We start from the raw sequence: 20,398 nt of genomic DNA, 5'->3' as shown, positions 1-20,398 counted from the left end.
ACTATTAACTAAATGTGTCAATTTCTTCCCCAGGGGTGGGTGGGTAATTACAGTCACAAGTTTTCAGCTTAGGTATTTTGCACAAAAGAAAATGTTTGAAAAATGAATGTCCTCCCCCTCCCCCCTGAGTTTAATTCCGTGCTGATAGGATCACACAGCACAGAAGCTTGATTATAAATCCTGAACAACAAACAAACCAAAAAATAACAATTGAATGAATATGTGTACTTTATTCATATCTCATATATGTTTCTTTACATTTATACAAAAATACAGAAAACAGTAGAGTTTTTACCCAGAATACCAACCGGGCAATAATTATATTTGCTTTTTGGCACCCAGTCTTATTTCCTGCCTAGAGCCATTTGAATCACCCACTGAAGTGAGTGAGATGGATTGGATCCCTTTAGCCCGAAAGCACTGTTCAGGATGCACTCTTTGTTCACTCTCAAACCACACAAAAAAACCACATAGGAACAGTATTTAAGGGCAGTCATTCTCTCGATTAATAAATGAAATTGCTTGGTTTCTGGCTTCCATGTATTAGACATACAGACTTTGTAGCTCTCGCATAGACAGGAAAATGGGAGACCATGTTATTTATTTTATGTTCACAGCTTAGACCTGTTGCAGCTCATGATATTCATAGACTATGTATAAAAAGCGACTTTTGACAGAGTATACCTTGTTTGTTAGTTTGGTTGTGGCTAGAATAGCCTGTGTTTCTGTCAGAATACTGGGGACTGCAGGTAATAGTCTTCATGCTGAGGAGAGAAACCTAAAGAAGATTAAAGTACGAGTCTCAGGTCTAGACTGCCATAGATAATATGCTCCAATATTGTTCAAAAATGCATTTTTTGAATGAAAACAATTGGCTGAACACTCTTAAATAACAGTACTTACTTTCCCCACACCACTAATTTCAGATATTCCTGGTAAAAGTAAAAAAGTACTGTTGATGTGGATTATATAAACACCCATGTGGTATTTTTTTTTTATAACAGAATTAGTTCTAAACTGCCATAGAGAATATGGCACATATTATATATGTTGTTAATAAAGTATTGTTCAAAAATGCATTTTTGAATAAATAAAATTATCTTGCAGTTAAACATAAACAATACTGTACCACACCAAAGAATTACACCTATTGATGCTGAAAGGTCTGAACTATATGAACACCAATGTGGCATACCTTTTTTTCAAACACATATTTTGCACAATATACTCCTCCTATAAGAAAATTCTCAGCATATAGTCCCAAATACACATGAAACAAGCATAGTTACCAGTTGAACTGTTTCCTAAAGGTTACAAAGGCTAAAATGTAATGAATGGACAGAAATGTCACAGCCACTGCGGGCTTTTCTGCCGATAAGAGTTTTTACATACTGAAGCACTGATTTCCGAATCAACTGGGCAAAGGTCAAGCCATCTAAACTGTCATGAGTTCATTTCAAAAAAGAAGAAAAGAGAGAGATATTGGGGATCATATGTGTTGGGTTATGTATTCTAATCTGCACTGTACTTATCTTTCTGCTTTCTATTACCACACAGAAACATATACAGGTTTTTGACATTTACACACATAGTCAATCACACAAATTAAACAAGGCACAAAACCAAGAATGGACATGGTACAATGTAAGACCACAAACATGATAGAAATACTCGAAACAGATATAGAAACAGATGTTTGTGTCCTGCCACACTGTCATTGTCAGCTATTCGCAGAAGGGCGGCCTGATAGGAAAGACCACAGCCAAGGTGCCCTGTTCACACTCCTACCTCGTTTCTGATTGTCATCAATAATCTACGTCATTTCAATACCTAGTATCCATCAAAAACCTACTTTACTTTGCGTTAGGCAAAGCTTTGTGGGAGTCAACTTGTTTAAATATTTTAAACCCGTTGCCTTTCTCCTGACAGCTGTGATATGATCTGTTATCTCTGAGACACGGAGCCCCTCCAGCTCCTATTTTATCAGATCTGAGAGTGCATAAAAGAAAGGAGGCAGGTGGGGGTGGGAAGGGGCTCAGGACTTCTGCAAATGCTATAGCTACATACATGTGGATTGAACAATCTCACACAAACTGTTTGGATTTGACTAACAGGAAAAGATTTCCCTTTACATGGATCTTTGCCACCGGAGAGAAATAACTCTAAAACTCACCACGCTTCTATTAAAAAAAAAAAAGGACTTCTTGACAGTTCTACCATTGTGCGACAGTTCAGTATGTGAAGGAGATGACTTTTCCTTTGACAGTGTATTATGGTGCAACTTTAAGGCAAAATTGATATTTAGGTCTGCATGGCATTCCTATGTGGCGAGCTTTGAGGATTGTGAGAATAACTAAGGTGCATGTCTGTAAATTTCATAAACAGTGGTATCACTCTTAAGCATTTCATTAGCATTTGAATCTTGATTAATGCACTAACTAACTTTGCCAGATTGTTTTTTTTTTTTATTATACAAGCACAACACTGATACCAAAGGCAAAGTCAGTACTATAAATATATTTGGTCATTGAGTGAACAGTAAAGAATTGATAACTTGATTAAAAATGTTATATTATATATAGCATTTGTATATTCAATCTTAATTGATAGCTTTATTTAAAATGTTATATTATATAGCATTTGTATATTCAATCTTATTAATTCGTTCTCTTTTTACAAACGTGTTAGAAATGTAGCTTCTTTTCCTTTTATAGAGGAATGGACGTCAAAAATCTCCCCCGTAACAGTTTTTGCTTTGCGAGCGTAAAAGGTGACATGAGTAAAAAAAAAAAAATTAATAATAAAGGCATTGTAGAGCTAACATTTACTATGGGAGGCCCATTATTGTCTTACATGCGTCAAACAACTTTTTGAATTCACCTTGTTTAAAAAAAATCCTGGATCCACAGAAGTCATCCCTGATACTTGTTAGCAGAATGTCATTGCAGGTTTTAATGGTCTAAAAGTAAGCAGCATATTTTGTATATATGTGTTTTGCTCTCCATGTAATCCATTCTTACAACCTATATCACCCGAGTCATATATACTGACAACAACAACAAGAACAGCAACAACAACATATGAGGATATGTAACCTGTTCTGTGTTTGTTAGGATTACAATGTGTTACAATATAGATTGTTCTTTAAAAGTGACCCTTTAGTAGAGGTGCATGGGTTCATGCCTTAACCAAACAATGGGACTACACCTTGGAACTACAATGCTTAACATTAAATTCTTTCTGGACTACAAGGAAACTGTTGAAGATGTGGTTAACATGAGGGTCACCAGAGGTAGAAATTTGTGCCTCAGTTCATACAAGAGATAACTAGTGTCAGTCACAGCTGCATTGCTGTCTGATGTTGAACTGGTGGGCCCAAAAACACAGGCGGACTGTAGCAACTTGCGAAAGGGGATGTTTTACTCCAAGAGTTCAAAGTGCAGCAGGTGTTGATGGACGATTAGCAGGCGCCAGAGAATCCTGAAGGGGTGTGGTAAGGGCGGTTTATCTCTGCTAAAATCTCACTGTCTTTTTCAAAAGCATGGGGTCTACGCAGTAACACAAGCTCATCCATACTGTGGCAGGAGTGGTTTATCGGGAAGAATCTCGGTCGTGGCAATTGTGAATCTGCCCTCTCGTTAATCACACGAGCAGTCAACAAGCGCCTTTTACCTTTCGGTTTCATGTTTGTTTTTCATCACCTTTGGAGACCAGCAGGAGGAAATAGAAGAACCCTGTGAGAGAAACGTGTGGGGAGAGGTTTCAGAGCTCAGTGTCAGGAAAGGATTCAAACAAGATGTTCTTCATTTACAATACGTTAAAAAGCAGGTGTTGTTTTTGTTGCTCTCATTTAATGCGATATGAAAAAAGTCAAAAAAAGCTCACCAATTAGGCCGAAGAACATGGAAGGGTAGAAGTGTTACACTATTTCAATGACGTTCAACATGTTTCTGTAATTGGACAGGAAGAAAATATTAGACAGTAAACTTTGCTTCCTACATGGCTGATTTATCAGCGAAGACTGGCTAATATGTGGACCGTGTTGCCTGGTTTAATCTCTCAGGGTAAGGCGAGTCAATCACATTTCTATGCTCTATTATTTATTATGTCGTTTTGACGCACATGCAGTTAAGGAATAAACTTCCAGAACATTTACGATCTGCCCCAACCCTGTGTTATTTTAAATCAAGATTTTTCTGTTTGAAATATCTTTTCCTGAGGTCATTTACAGATAATCATTCCTACACCTCTATGCTTTTTTGACATTTACTGTTTGTTTTTGCATTGTTTTGTTTTTATGATTGTTGAATTTTAAGTTCTATTAGTCTTGTATGTTTATGCTTATGTAAAGCACTTCAAACTGCCTTTGTGTATGAACTGTGCTATATAAATAAATTGCCTTGCCTTGCTGTTTTGCTTGTTAATTAATGTAAAATAAAAGTTACGTTTAGCTTGGCAAGGAATTTGTTTTCCAAAATGAATGGAATAAAAAGTTCACTTCTATTCCAGCGGTTATGGAGAAGTCTACAAAAACCATAGACAAAAGAATGAGAGTAGAATGGATGTTGAACTATTTTCTGTGATCATTTGACTAGTTCAACAGAAAATGGGACTCAGCACTATGCACTGACCATAGAAATGACTGAGTTAGCCCGCTAAAACGGTCACAGTTCTTTGCAATGGCAATGGTGCACGTAAAAATGGCCGCCACTCTGACCATACTGCTATGGTAATTTAAATGGGAATGTCCGTTCTACTCTCATTTTATTTCTATGACATTATATTTCTAAAACAGTCAAAGCCATAGTGATGCATGTATACATTATGACTGTTTAATATATTCTGAGCATATACTTCTTCTTCTAAAGCATCTATTTCTCTAAGCCCGTCAGAGAAATTACTAAAATATGTGAAAAATCACACATAAAAATCCAAACTTTAATCTACAGGACGACTTAATAAAAGCAGAGCCTCTCCCACTGTCTGCAGCCATTTGGTACGAAGCCACTAATTAATTTGCAGTGTGAACAGGCAGTGAGTTACATAAATGGGAATAGTTTCCTGTTCACATTTTGCATTGATGGTAAATGAATGTCAAAGAGGAAAAAAAACACACTTTTCTGATATTTCAGCATCTAGTGGAGCTGCAGTCGCTTCTGTTCCTGTGAAGCATCCACCTTCACCAGGATTCTGCTGAAGATCCTCTTCATTCCTCCGTGATCGGACCTGTTTCGGGGTAGGAAATCATTTTTAACCCAATAGTTCTCAGTTTGGAACTTAATTCCAACTGAAATCAACACAACTCAGCGCTAAAACGTCTGCAGAGCATCAGCAGAAAGTTGAACGGTCTTTGCCTGGCCGTCATAAAAATTCATGGAACAAAGCGGTATCTCATGACCATAAAATAGGGCACTAAGAAACAGTCATAGCTCCAGAGCGCCTCAGGAAATGCTTAGAGTCAGGGGTCAACTCACCTTCCACACGAGCAGGAATACGAGAGCTAGGAGTGGAATGAAAAGTAAAGAGAGAAGGCTTCGCTCCACCATTTCAGTCAGGGCGCTCGTTTCAGAACCTTGGACAAAAAAGACAGAACATCACTTTCTCCTCTCTGACTCTTAATACTTTTAGTAACAAAATTGAAATTAGCAAGAAAATTTGAAATTATTTTGAATTATTTGTTACGTCCCAAAAATGTTAGGGTGGTGATTCAGGGATTGTTTTACCCTCATTCTAGTGTTCCTTTCATTGTTCATCTTTATTTCAATAATTATAACCTTTTTGTTTAGTGTGATATGTGAATTGTTTATTAGCTGACACTGGACATTAAAGACCATCACACTCATGTTGGACCATGATTGGCTTCCAAAATAGTTGTGAAGATTTACCTTAAGCAGAGAAAAACTTCAGCAAAACAATGTGAAGACAACATTCTTGTGTCAAACTCTGCATATACATGGTTCTAACATCAATGAGAAAAAAAACATCCATTTCCCGAGACGAAGTGCTAGGCTGAGCCAAGAGGAAACTCACTTCAGTGTTACTGTTGTGTTATTACAAGCAATTTACAGTATGGTACAAGTTAAGTACATTAATTAACATTTCATTGAGCACGCAGTATAATTGTGTAAGCTGATTCTGATAAGAACACAAAGTTGTAGCCACTTCAAATATGGATGTTGCTGCAAAGAAACGTGGATGCATCACACACACATCATCAACCTGGCAGCACAAAAGATCTATACAACCATTACAGTTTTAAGGTGGGCACCTAAGATAAGTGTAACCAAATCAGTATCCGACCAAATGTGAAATACGGTCAATACGAAGTTATGGCCAGGAAAGTGTTTTTTTGCAGACCACTATCACAGTGAAGTTGATCATAAATATAAAATGTCATCATGTCCTAATTGTATCCTTTTATCCTTTTGTGTGAAATTATGGGCAAAAATGTTTTGGCCATATGTAATGCAATTCATACTAATGTACATACCTGTAGTAATAGCCACTCATATAGACACATATCTATATATTTACTGTATATATCATTCATACCTTGCACTCTGTATATACTGTAGCATATGTTATTTTAAATGTTATTTAATCACTGCTTAAGCACTTCTGGTTAGACACTACATTTCGTTGCTCTGTACTTGTGACAATGACAATAAAGTTGAATCTAATCTAATCTAATCTTAAATTCCCTCCAGGCATCCCTGATATATCGCGTATCAAATAGACCACCTATGACCACAAAATCTTTATTAGTTCATTTATTTTTTTTTAAAGATGATTTTTGGCCTTTTTTTATTAATAGTGTAGACAGACAGGAAAGGGGGTAGAGGGATGGGATGACCCTTGCCGCTGCCAAGGACTCCTACATGGGGCGTATACTCTTATCTGGTGAGCTATAGGTTGCCCTATCAGAACACACACACATGCACATTAGAACCTAACTCTTAAAGGCATTCCTGGGATATGCAGCACATTTTACAGTAATAGTCTCAACAAGGCAGGTAGAGAAAAGCCCCAACAAGATAAAACACAAGACATAAAACGAGATGAGGAATTTGCCCTGCAGATTGTCATCAATCCATGAATGAATGAATGAATCCATCAAGTGACAGTAGCTCCAGGGAAAGTACACATACAGACAGACATATAGCTTTACTTATCCCCAAAGGGCAATTCTGTTCTACAGTCCACTGAGACAAATTCAAATGTATAGTGCCAGTTATCATTGACAGAGGAGCACACAGATAAAAGGCATACAGGAAAGAAAACATTTGAAAATGGGTTGACTTCGTGTCCAAAAAAAAAAAAAAAAAAGTGTCAAAAATACTATAGCCGGTGCTGCTTTGACACACCAGCTGGGCTGGTTTTGCAAACCCGATCACAGACCTGGCACTTGATTTCACAGAACTACTGAGAATTGCAAACTTACGTGTAGTGCAGCCTGCACACTCTGGGCCTTTACTGCTGGACAGTGGCGAATCTGGGTGAAAAAAAAAAGACAAAAAGGAGAAGAGATGAGTTGGTGAGTTTGGGGTTACAGGAGGAGACAAGCAAAAAAAAGGTGGAGAGTTAGTGCCGTATGAATACTGTAAAACATTTCATTGTCAGGTGCTAAAAAGTCAACTCGATGCCGGGTATTTTTCGTACCCCACCTCCCTCCTCCTCATACACACATACAAGATCTAATCCAACCACTCTGGCATAGAAAAGCCAAGCGCTTGGGAAGATTGGAAGATTGCTCTGTAATCAACACGTACACAATCAGGTTTCGGCCCTTTTCTTCCTTTTCACATGCACTACCTGGGGACACCTTCCCTCAGTCCTGTGACTCAGCCGTGTCTCAATGGGCCGTCTAAGCACTGAGACCGTTTGGAGTTTTTATCTCGCAAAGTTCTTGTGAAGAAATAATGGTTTGTGGAGTAAAAGCTTCTCGAAACGGCCACAGGAGAGCTGTCCTAAAAAAAAAAAAAAAAAAAAAAAAAAAAAAAGAGGCTGTTCACAATAGTCCAAAGAGGGTGGCGGTGGTTTTACAAGCAGAACTTGTAAATGGAATGTTGCTGGTTGGAATCTGTCGATGGGCTCGGAAAATGTCTGTGGGAAGTGTGACCTACATCGTCCACTGCCACTAATGTTTTCAACAATAAAACACTTAAAAGCGGTAAAAGAGTTGGTTAACCCAAATCATAAAAAAACACATTTTCTCACTTAGCACTGGCGGTATGGGATTGTTTGGATTCATGTGTTGAGGTTTTGGAGATATCCATATCTGTCATGTGTCTCACCAGGAACAATGCTCTGGTTAATCTGGATAACTCCCAGACATTGATGTAAACACATTTCATTGGAACTACTTTTGTTTTCTGAAGAAACCTGTTGACAGTGAGGTAACTGATAGACACAACTAGAAGTACGTGACAATGTGTGATTTTGTGACCCTTTGAAAGCTTGACTGAAAGCTCTTGCAGCTCCACAGTAAATCTTGAGCTTCTGCTGGTATCGATGTGACAAAACGTTGAGCAAATTAGGACAGATAAGGATTATCTAAGGTTAAGAAATAATTTAAAAAAAACCCTCACAAATCACACGCAGAATGTCTTCTTGTCAGCCATTCCGGTGATTTTATCTTTCTCCTGACAGATCCATGGGCCAGCTTCATTCAAAAACCATCTGAACTGTGAAACTGAAACTCACTGAAACCCACTGTCAAATATGAGTTTTATAATAATAATAATAATAATAATAATAATAATAATAATAATAATAATAATGTATACTTTATTAATCCCACAAGGGGAAATTACAATGTTTCACAATGTTTTTGGTAATCAACTTACCTGACCTAATTTGATGAGAATGTTAACCAATAATGATCAAATGTACAGAGGAGCCAACATCTTTGAATGGCAACTGGCATGTTTTATATTAAAGTTGGAAAACATGTATTGCAATATGCAAAGTAAAGCCCTCAGTGAAAATATCTTGGGCTGCAGTCACCAACAACTCTGCACCAAAATCCATCAATCCATAAACATAGCAGCAAGGCACAGTAGGGCTGCAACTAAACACTATTTTCATGATGTATTATTTTCACCAATAAAGATTCCCAAAAGGATCTTGTCATTAAAAAATGTAACTGGATTGGTTTATGCCTAAATATGTGTTATGATGCATCAAATGGCCAAATTGTAGAAATAGATGATAGTGACTTTTCCTAATAGTACAATGAAAATGATTATTCTTATAACCAGATGCATACAAAGAGAAACACAAAGCTGCTGTAGTTCATTGATCTCACACCTCAAAATGTAGGTTTTTGTCGTTGTCATATAAGTGCCAGCGGCATCTTCAGTTGCAAAACTACTAACTCTGTTAACAAGCAGAATACATATCATAAACACTAACCTGTTAAATATTCTTTTGTTGTTACTGTGTGTGGTGTTGTAGGACAGGGAGGAGGATCACAGTCATCTGAATCTTCTTTATTCTGTGCAGCTATAAGGAAGTCTTTGACAAAGTCAAAGTACCGCGCTGTCTGCCACCTGTCATTCCTGTAGTGGCACTCAAAGTCATACATGATCGGCTCCTGCAAAGACAAAAGGACACACAGTTCAAAGAGATTTATGTTTATATGTCTTTAAGCTGTTCATTTCAAGGGTATAGTTGAGAGGATTACCTTGCCTTTTAAGCTGAAATCCATAACAAAAGCAATGGCATTTCTTTTATTGAGTAAATAATGGAAGTAATGGGCAGCTAGTTGGATGAATGAACCTCATCTTGCAAAAGAAACATGCTAATAAAGGTTTAAATGTAAGCGTTGGTCAGCCATGCTTAGCCTCATAACACCATAGTCTGTAGGGGAACTTTTTTTACATTGTACATTGTTTTTATATGTAACTAACTTGTTCTGCTATCTTGGCCAGGTCTCTCTTGAAAAAGAGATTTTATATATCAATGAGACTAACCTGGTTAAATAAAGGTTAAATACAAAAAACAAAAAAAACAAAAATTGTACACGGTTTGTTAGCTACATGGCTACATGTATAACGTGTCCCCTAAGCTATAACATTAGCATACATGAAGGCATTACAAGTACAAATCTGGATAGCCATCTTTTTTGTGGTTTGAACATAATTTAAATTACCTCTTGCTGCTTTAAAGGACAACAATTTATGGATTTCAGCTTTAAATATTTAGATCATTGCAAAACTGTAGTTTCAAAGATTTCAAACCTATAGTAAGCAGCAACAATGGACATGTTATTTCTGTTTTCCATCTCTTACTGGACACATTTAGTAGGTCTATGGTACAACCACAATATGAACTTACCACAGACCCCATGTTGAGCCGCAGTTCTTCGAGCATTTGGTTGAATATGCTAATATCTTTTCTGTTGGATGAAATATTTCCAAACTTATGTGCTAAATCTTTCAAACTCTCCTCCAAGTAGAAGACGTTTAATTTTACCCAACACATCCCTCCCTAGAAGAAAAACAAGGCATTTAATGAGCAATAGCAAGTACTGTATGGTCATTTAATACATAGTGTGCTAATCAGATTTACCAAAACGCCAACAAGAAAGCTCTCAATAGACTGCATATCCACCATAGTCTAATAATCTTCCCTAGTCAGATGTTACTTTCACAGTTGCATTTGGGAGATGACACAATATTTACACTGTACAATAGTTCTAAGGTCAGCCAAAGTTTAGCATGAAGGTGTATAGCTAAAAAAAGCTTTCTTGCTCTTGGGAGCATGAATACACATGTAATGGTCAGGACATCTGCTTGTGTGCAAATGGCAAAAAGGTGGTGTGGCATAAATATGCTTAATTTTACATAAATCTAGTAATTAGATTTTGGTAATTATCTTCCCAATTTATTATTCCACAAGAGGTACTGTGGGCGGATAACACAATATCTTACCTCTTCTTTTGGAATGTAGTGTACAGGAATTTTGTAATCTTTAGGAATATTTTGTCTCTGTGAAAAGAAAAGAAAACGCATAAAAACATTCAAATTTTAAAGCAGCAATACAGCACTAGTTAATAAAGTCAGATCATATACCTGCAAGTTGATTGTGTAGCATGATGACAAAAAGTCACTTAATTCTTTGCCAGTCCAGGACACTTTAATTTGGTGAGATAAACGCATAGCAAGTTTGCTTCCTTCTCTCTTGGTGTATCATGTTTTTTTGTCCTGTCATTAAGATGATTTTGTCTTGTTTTAAGATGGGTTTTTTTGCTTCCTCACTTGTTTTTAACATTTGTTCATATAACCTTTGCTCATAAAGCAGGTGGCACCATGCAACTGGAAAAAACTATGAGTGATAACATTATATATCCTTCCAGATAAAGAATTGTCTCAGTAGTGGCAGCCATGATTCTGACCTGATTTTGAGGTATGATAGTTACTCATCATAAAGACAAAGTCCAGCATGAATGTGATATCCATAATTAGAGTGGTGCTAAAGCTTGAAATGTTTGAATGACGGTATTGTTCTTACCAGAATAGAAAGTCTAGAGATGTCATCTGTAACTGGGTTGACGTCAAATTTACTTGAATGTACCCCAAACGTGATGAACAGCAGTAAATGGACACAGACCAGTATCCAAATCTGCAGATCAAAAGATCAAAAAATTTGTCACATCTTCTAAATGTCATACATTGTAACAAAAACAACATATGGTACACTGGTTTCTCTGCACACATCAATGAGTATGTTTACATGCACACTAATATTCCATATTTTCTGAATATGACAATATTCCAAATTTCATACGGCTCATGTAAACAGCATATTCCGTTTGGATTTTCCAAAAAAGAGGCCTTTTTACAAATGAAGGCATTTTCAGATTAAGACATGTTGGATATGTCAGTGTTATTCGGGTTTTAGAAGCATGTTTTGGACATGTATACAACGCATTCAGAATATGTGTCTCAATCAGGGTTTTTAACGCAGTTTTGCATTTTACGGCTTACGGTCAGCTCTGTTTGTTGCTATGGTTGTTGTACACAAATCAACTAGCCAACAGTTTGCAAGGCTGGGGTAGAGATGCATGCCCAAAAGAAAATCCCACATCTGGTTGGAAAGAGAAACACTTTTAAACATCATGAAAGAGTTGGATATCAATATGTTTCAATATATATATTCTTGGTCAGAATATCATCTTTTTCGGAGCAAAAAAACATTGATTATTAAGAGCTTGTAAACATTTTCAGATTTTGCAGGTGACTCACCAACAGGCCATACCTAACAGCTATAACCCTTCCCGAACCAATAACCACATTTACAGGCTGATATTATATGCACAAAGCAGCCTTTTCTGTTCCGCAAGTCAGCAATAATCAATGATACGCTGTGATTTACAGTGATTTTACAGCAACTTGTGTAGCTGGCAATACAAAATGTTAAGTACTATGTTGACTTCTGATGACGACACATCACAGTATTTACCAAGGACACACAGTGTCATATTACACCAGTATTGCAAACGAAGGTGAGGGAATTATCAGTATTGTCTTTGTTTTGGACCAACCCTCCTGTGTGTAGTCTGATTGGACCTGGGTCTAATAGCATCAGCCAAGTATGCACAATCATTACTTGCTCGAAAACAATGCAAAACCATTACTGATTTTACCCAAGATGGCCACGAAAATTCTACTGGTTTTAAATACATGCTTGTGCTCTCTTTAAGTGCATAATGCTCCACGGTAAACAGTTGTTGGTTAAGCATTAACATCCATTATTTAAACAATAATTCTGAGCTGGGTAACAGAGCGTTTTTGACTTGGTTCTAATTTGTGTTATGTTTGTTTGGGTAAAGTAGTCCTAAATGTATGAATGAATGTGAAATTGAATGAATAAAAACGCATATCAAAAACTTTACATTTCAAATCAACAGCGTTACTTTCAGTATGTAAACCATACAAAATAGGTAATGAATGAATGTCTTGACTATGCAAACTAATTTCCTTTTTCATACAAATGATAATTTTCTTCTCAACTACTGTAAAATGTGATAGTCTTCCACCAGGCAACATTCTCTCGATGTAAATAGAGGCTCCTTTTATACACATGACAGAAACTATTTGAAACTGACAAACTTTCATTCTGTTTTAATTGGTCAGACCAGCGTTTTTCAGACCACCAGCAAGCTGTTTTTCAGTTACTGCAATGCAGCTGGCTCTCAGCCAACTCAGTCAACCTTTCGGCTGTGAGAAAAATAAACTTCAAAATAACTGCCAGTGATGTTCGATGTTGTAACATGCAGGTAAGTGATCCAAAACCATCATACATATTTACATTGAGTGAAGTTCAGATGCAACCGTTCAAGACAGGCAGATGTCAGATGTCAGATAAAATCATGATCTGGATGTCAAGATGTGCAGGGTTTAATAATCGGATACAATTTGTTCCCTCACCAGCATTGCCCAGGGACAGAAGATGTAGTGATTTGTTTACAACTCAAATTGATGTCTTAGTAAAGGCGGTATAGGTATCGTGTCTGAAAAAAGCAGTATACCTTTTTTGGCTGATCGACAATTGGTGATGATAAAGCAAACGTAGTAATGCGCCAACAAAAACAAGTGAAGATTATTGCTAGCGACAAACAGATGTAAAAAATTTACAGATTAAAAAATAGTTTTAAAAATCAGCTTCGCAAATGTTGTATGGGAAAGAAAAGACACTTTTGTTAGATGGAAAGGATACACACAACACATTTTAGTAAGAAACACTGAAAAGGAATGTTGATGATTAACGGTTTGACCGCTAACTGACAATAAGAATTCTTCTTTTCCATTATTTTTTCTGCTGAGTTTGTTGCTCTCCGCTGGACGTTCCTCACAGTGGAGAGCTATGCGACACATGCCGCTTTATTGCTGAGGACTGGCAGGTTAAATCTGCCATCCTACACAAAGTATGCCAGGCAGACACAGCTGACAATCTCTTGGGTGGATGCGGTAAAGATGGGCTCGTACAGATAAAGACTTGTGCCGGTCGCAAAAGCAGTTCGAGGAAAGTAGTAGTCGACGTCGATGCACAAACATCATGGCTGCTTGATCGGTACAAGTCCGCAGCTGTCCACCGACACTCAGTGCGGAGGGTATGTCCGAGCGTCCTGGACAGGGGAACTGGGGAACAAGGATACTGCAACTTTAAGATGAGGTATTTTACTGCATAAGGGAAGTGCATCGGCTTACCGTGCATTAACACTTGCCATTCATTTGGCTGACCTCCTACCTCTTCTCTGTGCCAATCCGACCATATTATGCAATGGCAGGTCTCTTAAATAGAGATTAGGGCCAGCCACAGCCTAACCCAAAAACAATTCAGCAACCTTGAAAGCCAACCACCCTTTGGTGAAAAGCTTTAGAGCGTTGCACAAATGGGACTCAGTGAGAGGGATAAAAATATAATAGTGACTGAGCTATGTCTAATCTTCAGTCACTTCAACCTGTACAAAAGGATGTTGTTCTGTAGTTTGTTTAAGCAGGGTTTGATAACAATACTTGCTCTTTTGCAGCAGCTCGTTGCTTCTCATTCACAGTTACATTCATACTTTTGGCGTCTACATGTTCCCTGCCAGTTTAGCCATTCAGATTGGTCATTTTGAAATCTTCAAGGCAGAGTCCGCCACCCACGTTCCTCCTGTTAGTATATATTTGTCAAACAGAGCCACAACAGGAAGAGAATGAAACAATGATCCATCAACAGCAGGAAAGGCCAAAGGAAAAGCAGCATGTAAAGCACAGATGGGATGTAATTCAATTCCACCAAGCTTCTACTGCTCACCAAAAGTAATCATCAGGGACGTAATGCTTTAGGACAGATAAGCAAAAGACATATGTGGGACATCTTCTAATTCATCAGTTATGCCTTAACCTCTGCATGTCATGAACCACATTTGTACAGGATACAGTGAATGAAATCAGAGATGCCCGAGATACAACTTCAGTACATAAGGTCAAGGATTTTGCAAGTAGTCATGTTTCAAGTTGTTCAGCAAAGCAAAACTTGACCCCCAAATTGTTAAACAAATCTTAATAGATTCCACTACTTTCTCTATTTCTAAAGAATTAAAATCAGACAAAATCAACAACATAAGAGGAATTTTGAGTTTGAAGATGTTATTGAAGAACTTCCAGACATGATCAGTCACAAGAAATCTCAAGTGATATCCCAACTCACTGACGTTTCCTGGGTAATATGGAACCCCTGCAACTACTCTCTATATATATGTATACCTTAAAAGTGTTTCACTGACTATATGAAAAAACAAGTGTGTTTACCATAGACTGAATAAAATATGGACATAGTCTCCGTGATGTCACCCATAGGTTTCTGAAGAGCCAAGTTAAGCTCAAAGTGGGCATGTACTGGTAGCCTCGGTCGTCGCCATCTTGGCAGTGCCTGACGTCCACTAATACATGTTATGGATGGAGCTGAGGCAGGCCGATTAAACCTACATTCTATGCTCATCTCCTGTGACGGCAGCCCACAGGTCACTAAAAGCGAAGTCTCAATAAACCGAAGTGCATTAACAGGATAAACCTGACCCTCTCGGTGTTTCCATTCTCAAAATCCCTTCGCTAAATGGAAAAAACAACCTTTGAGCTAGCTACACAACAGCGGAAAATGACACACACACACACACACACACACACACACACACACACACACACACACACACACACACACACACACACACACACACACACACACACACACAGTTGTCATAAAGTGTGTACTTACCTAAAGAAACTAAAACTGTTTTTTTGTACCAGGCTGTAAACATGTTTAATTCTACTGTAAAGTTGGGCATTTTAACATGGGGTCTATGGGGATTGAAAACTATGGGATTCAACACCTCCCTCTTTGATTGGTTCCTGAGCTTCCTGACAGGCAGACCCTAGGCAGTGGGGATTGGCTTCTCCACATCCTCCACCCTGACCCTCAACACCGGCATCCCCCAGGGCTATGTGCTCAGCCCCCTCCTGTACTCCCTGTTCACACACGACTGCGTGGCCACACACAGCTCCAACACCATCATCAAGTTCGCTGATGACATGACCGTTATAGGCCTAATGATCACCAACGGGGATGAGATGGCATACAGAGAGGTCAGAGCCCTGACATCTTTGTGCCAAGACAAAAACCTCCATCTCAACGTGAGCATAACAAAGGAGCTGATTGTGGACTACAGGAAGCAACAGAGAGGACATTGTTTCGGTCGTTTTGGTCTTAGTCAACCAAGATTTTTTTAGTCGATTAGTCATTTCTTTATGCTTCTTTATGCTGAGTGACTTCTTTCCAAGAAACGTATGCGTGCATCTCTGGTAAACACAAGAATTAAAGTGGTGCTTTTGCATGATTCTTTGTAGAGAAACTCAGTTTTACAGATCTGATGATTAAATCAACTAATTGACTAAAGTCGATTGTTAGTTGACTAAGAATTTCTCTCTATCGAGGTCAGCCCTCGAATTCTTTTTCTCAGTTCAGCAGGAAAAAAAAAATACTTGTTTTAGTTTTCAGGGGAAGGTGCAGGTTTATATTTTAGTAAAGTGCCCCTGATAGTCTTTTAAAATTTCACTTCAAGTTGCACCAAAGCGCTAAAGCTCTTCATGACACTTTCACCATAGGCTAACAGGTTTCAATGAATGCAAATTTCACTCAACACTTTCTCCGGCACTACCCTGTTTTACCCCTGCAAAGTTTGTTTAAAGGTGCCCTGCCACACAAAACTGTTTTTACTTGCATTTTTTAAAATATGTTAGGTCCATATGAGTTTTGTGAATATGAAAATAAACTGGTACCTCCTCTGTCAGCTCTAGCCACTGAAAAGAAATAAGAGGTACAAATAATTACAAAAGCTGGTCAGTCTGATGTGATGTTGCCTGAGCTCATTACTATTCATGAGCTCGCCCAGTTGCGCTGGGTAAAGGATGCTGATAGCCAGGCTCTCATTGGCTAGCTGTTAGCCAATCATAGTCAAGCAGCTTAGCTCGTTTAATATTAATGAGAACTGGCAGAAATCGAGCTGAGTCTTCCTGCAGGCTTTCTATACCACGCTAGAATGGCTTGAAACAAGGTAACCAAGGCATCTTTTCCACAAAAAATGTTACAGTCCATGGTAGAACTTAATTACCACAAAGTAATGAAATACGTGTAGCAAAGAAAGAATAATTCAGTAGGTAGGCGGTGGCTAATGCTTTCATGTCAAACAAACATCACACAGCAAATTACATGATATCCTTTGCAGATGGGCTGAAAAAAATGAATCGATCAATTAAATCAGTGTCAAAATAAATACACAATCCAGTGCAGTGCGTCTTCTTGAAACACAGCCAAAAACCAACAGGGAAGAGCTGTCGCACAGAAGCCTGGTGTATGTTATGAGCACTGCCACTCCTAAACTAGATTCACTTACAGTGTGTGCTTCCTATAACATCACACATGTTGGTCCCACATCGTTGTTTTCTTTGTTAAAAATGTTAAATGTTAAACAAAACCACACACAGATACAGAAAACCAATTATGTTTCTCTCAAAATGTGTTGAGAATATGAAGAATAAAACCAGTAAATGGATAACATCTTTTCCGCAACATGTGTAAGTCATGCTGAGAGCAGAGCAGCTGTGAATCGCTAGCAGAGCTCAAAGTTGGTATTCCCTGCCATTTGCTTTTATTATTCTTTTAAAACGTATGGTCATCCCTGTGGCTTTTTTTTTGTGAGAGCAAGTAGGGCCAAGTAAGCACAGCAGTATACACAGCAGGATGTGATGCGTGAGTGATGACAGCGATATCGGCTGACATTCTCTAGGTCTTTATGAGACACGTTCACAGCCCATGAAACAAGCCAGCTGAAAGCTACTAATGTTAGATGAACCGCAAGTTCTGACGGAAAGTCGGAAGTTCAGATTTCACTGGAGCTTTTGGTGCTGACAAGTTGTGAAGTGGCTTTCTGAAATGAAACATGAACACATTTTCATAAACTTTGGTGTGCAAATGTGCCTTGGGGAACGAAGCAACTGATTAGATTTTGATGCTGGTCCAAATCTGACATTTCTGCCTTTTGACCAGTCTCTACTTAATGCATTGGTGCAGTTTTGCACTTTGCAAGGGCTCTCTAGTTTTCAATCATATAATATTATTAAAAGGTCTGATGTAAAAAAAAAAATATATATATAATTTTATGTTTTACTATATTGTTTAATTCAAAAATTCAGCTATGGATGTAAAATTTTGTGATTGAAAAGGCTATCGCTAAAAATGGCAGGATTCACAGTTCTGGATCGCAAACACGGCAATCTAATCAGTAATTCTGATCCATAAAAATGAATGGAAATCCATAAAACTATATAACCTGTTAAGTGGATTTAACAGTATGCATTTTCATTCATTATACTCCTGTAGAAATTGTCTATCCCGTTTAAGGTTTAAGAGAAGACCTACCACTAAAGATTTCACATAAAACCCTTCTGGTGTCTCAGCACTTCCTTGCAAACCTTTGGCTGTCACAGTATTGATCTGTCTAGACAGCTCATATTGGACTTTGTATAACTTACATGTAAAACACCATGTTCTGATGCTCTGATACCATCATGCTGACACTGATTGGTTTGAACTGCTTGAACTGGCAGTTTGATTCATTGGTCAATTGAAATACACAAGGGAATGTGAAGTACGCTCATGGCAAAGAGAACTAAGGCAAATATGTAACCGCCCCAGAAACAGCTACAACATGCTTATGAAAAATTTGCATGCATTCCAAAGCCTTGTGAATGAGTGAAAATGAGAGAAGACTGGAGGAAAAGCCAACAAAGGTGGACTTGCTGGTAGGTTTTGAAATCTGTCTTAAAGCTGTCACACGCATGCACATAGACTCCATGCACACATTGTATTGCCAGTGGTTCAGCTAGCCACAAAGTCTGCACTATTGGTGCACTGGCTGTTTGTTGCCAATAAACAGGGACTACAAAAAACTTTGTTAAATGATGAGGGGCAAAAATTGTACTTCAGATTCAGTCTGAACACACCTTTACACTTGATCAAGAAGACTTTAAACTAGCGATTGAGACAATAAAGTCCTTATGAAAATGTTCACTGAGGTAGAAAATCGAGCGAGAAGTAGGGTTATTTTTCCATAAACTTCACAGACTTATATTTTGCAACCGGGGTAGTCGCCCCGTGATGGAAATGAGATAGAATGCAGCTTTAAGGCCTTTCCACATTTTCCAAATTTACAGTCCATGGTGCAGGCGTATTCACAGAGGCTTTCGCCTGTGCTAACTCAGTGTGCAATTGAAAAACGGTCTAAATCAAGATATAGACATTATAAGTGTTTTGTGATTGAATTATATTTGAATATTTCCAGGCAGTAAACACTAGAAGCACAGTGAGCTCTGAACCCCCAACTGCTCGGGGCGCTCCTCCAAGGAGCAGCCCCCTCACTCTGACATCTCTCCATTAGTGTGTATATCATGTATAGGTCCTGAGCATGTGTGTAATTCAGGCCTGTGTTTAATGTGTTTGCAACTGTACTAACAGAGTGAAAATTGTGAATTTCCCCTCGCGGGATAAATAAAGGCATTCTTCTATTCTTCTTCTTCATATTGAAAACACTTCACATCATGAGCTCTACCACTTTTATACAAACCGTATGGAAATTCAACATATGAGGGGTGCAATAATATGCTTTCAATTGCTATTATATCCATCAAAATGCAATCGTGTAGCTGTAAGAATATTCCAATAAATTAAATTAAGTGCAGCTATACTTGTAATGGTTATGGTGCTGCAACATACAGTATATTGTATTCAATATATTTTCCACTGATGCTAAACTTAATCCCGGCCATGTCAGAGTTATTGGGTCCGTCCAATGCATTTGGGTGTTCAATCTTGACATTCAAGAAAATGTTGACAACCATGATGTGGACATTCCCAAAACTGCATGTATATGATTATTGGCTGCACATTACTTAGATACGACTACTGTAGACTAAGATATTTAATTGGAGGTGCAGCCACTTCAGTTTGGTTTTACTAAAATAAGTTACAGTGCTTAGAGGAATCTTTTTAGACTGAAATGTAGTCTTCTACTTCAACTTCTTTACTTTGATTTATCTAATCTCTTAATTCTTGCAGTATATAAAAGTGGAGCTAGTCTTACAAAAATATCAACGTTGTTAGTCACACATACAAATGTAGCCTGTAACTAAAAGTTATTATTGCAATAAACAGTGTTGTGCCTGAAAGCGTTCATTGAACTAGATAGTTCATGAACTCGTTCATATTTTGGGTGAACGTGAACTGAACGTATTGTAGCCTATTACTGCCTGATGAACGTTACTGTGAACCCGTTCATTCTGGTGTCAGTGAAAGG

At 38.0% G+C, this 20,398-nt stretch overlaps 1 protein-coding gene across 1 annotated transcript in view; it reads right to left on the bottom strand.

Annotated features, from left to right (window-relative positions):
* Positions 1–210: 210 nt before the first annotated feature.
* Positions 211–20,398, bottom strand: part of kitlga (kit ligand a) — a 32,962-nt gene continuing 12,774 nt past the window's right edge. Inside the window, exons 2-10 of the mRNA XM_039808940.1 lie at positions 11,515–11,625; positions 10,935–10,991; positions 10,339–10,491; positions 9,415–9,595; positions 7,442–7,492; positions 5,475–5,572; positions 5,117–5,226; positions 3,886–3,950; positions 211–3,734 (exon numbers count right to left, since the gene is read on the bottom strand). Of these exons, the coding sequence (XP_039664874.1) occupies positions 3,920–3,950; positions 5,117–5,226; positions 5,475–5,572; positions 7,442–7,492; positions 9,415–9,595; positions 10,339–10,491; positions 10,935–10,991; positions 11,515–11,625 (792 nt within the window). The 3' untranslated portion in view covers positions 211–3,734; positions 3,886–3,919. The remainder of the gene's footprint in view (positions 3,735–3,885; positions 3,951–5,116; positions 5,227–5,474; positions 5,573–7,441; positions 7,493–9,414; positions 9,596–10,338; positions 10,492–10,934; positions 10,992–11,514; positions 11,626–20,398) is intronic.

This window comes from Perca fluviatilis, chromosome 8 (assembly GCF_010015445.1).
Source record: "Perca fluviatilis chromosome 8, GENO_Pfluv_1.0, whole genome shotgun sequence".
Lineage (NCBI taxonomy): Eukaryota > Metazoa > Chordata > Actinopteri > Perciformes > Percidae > Perca > Perca fluviatilis.
This window is presented reverse-complemented; position numbering and strand designations above follow the sequence as displayed.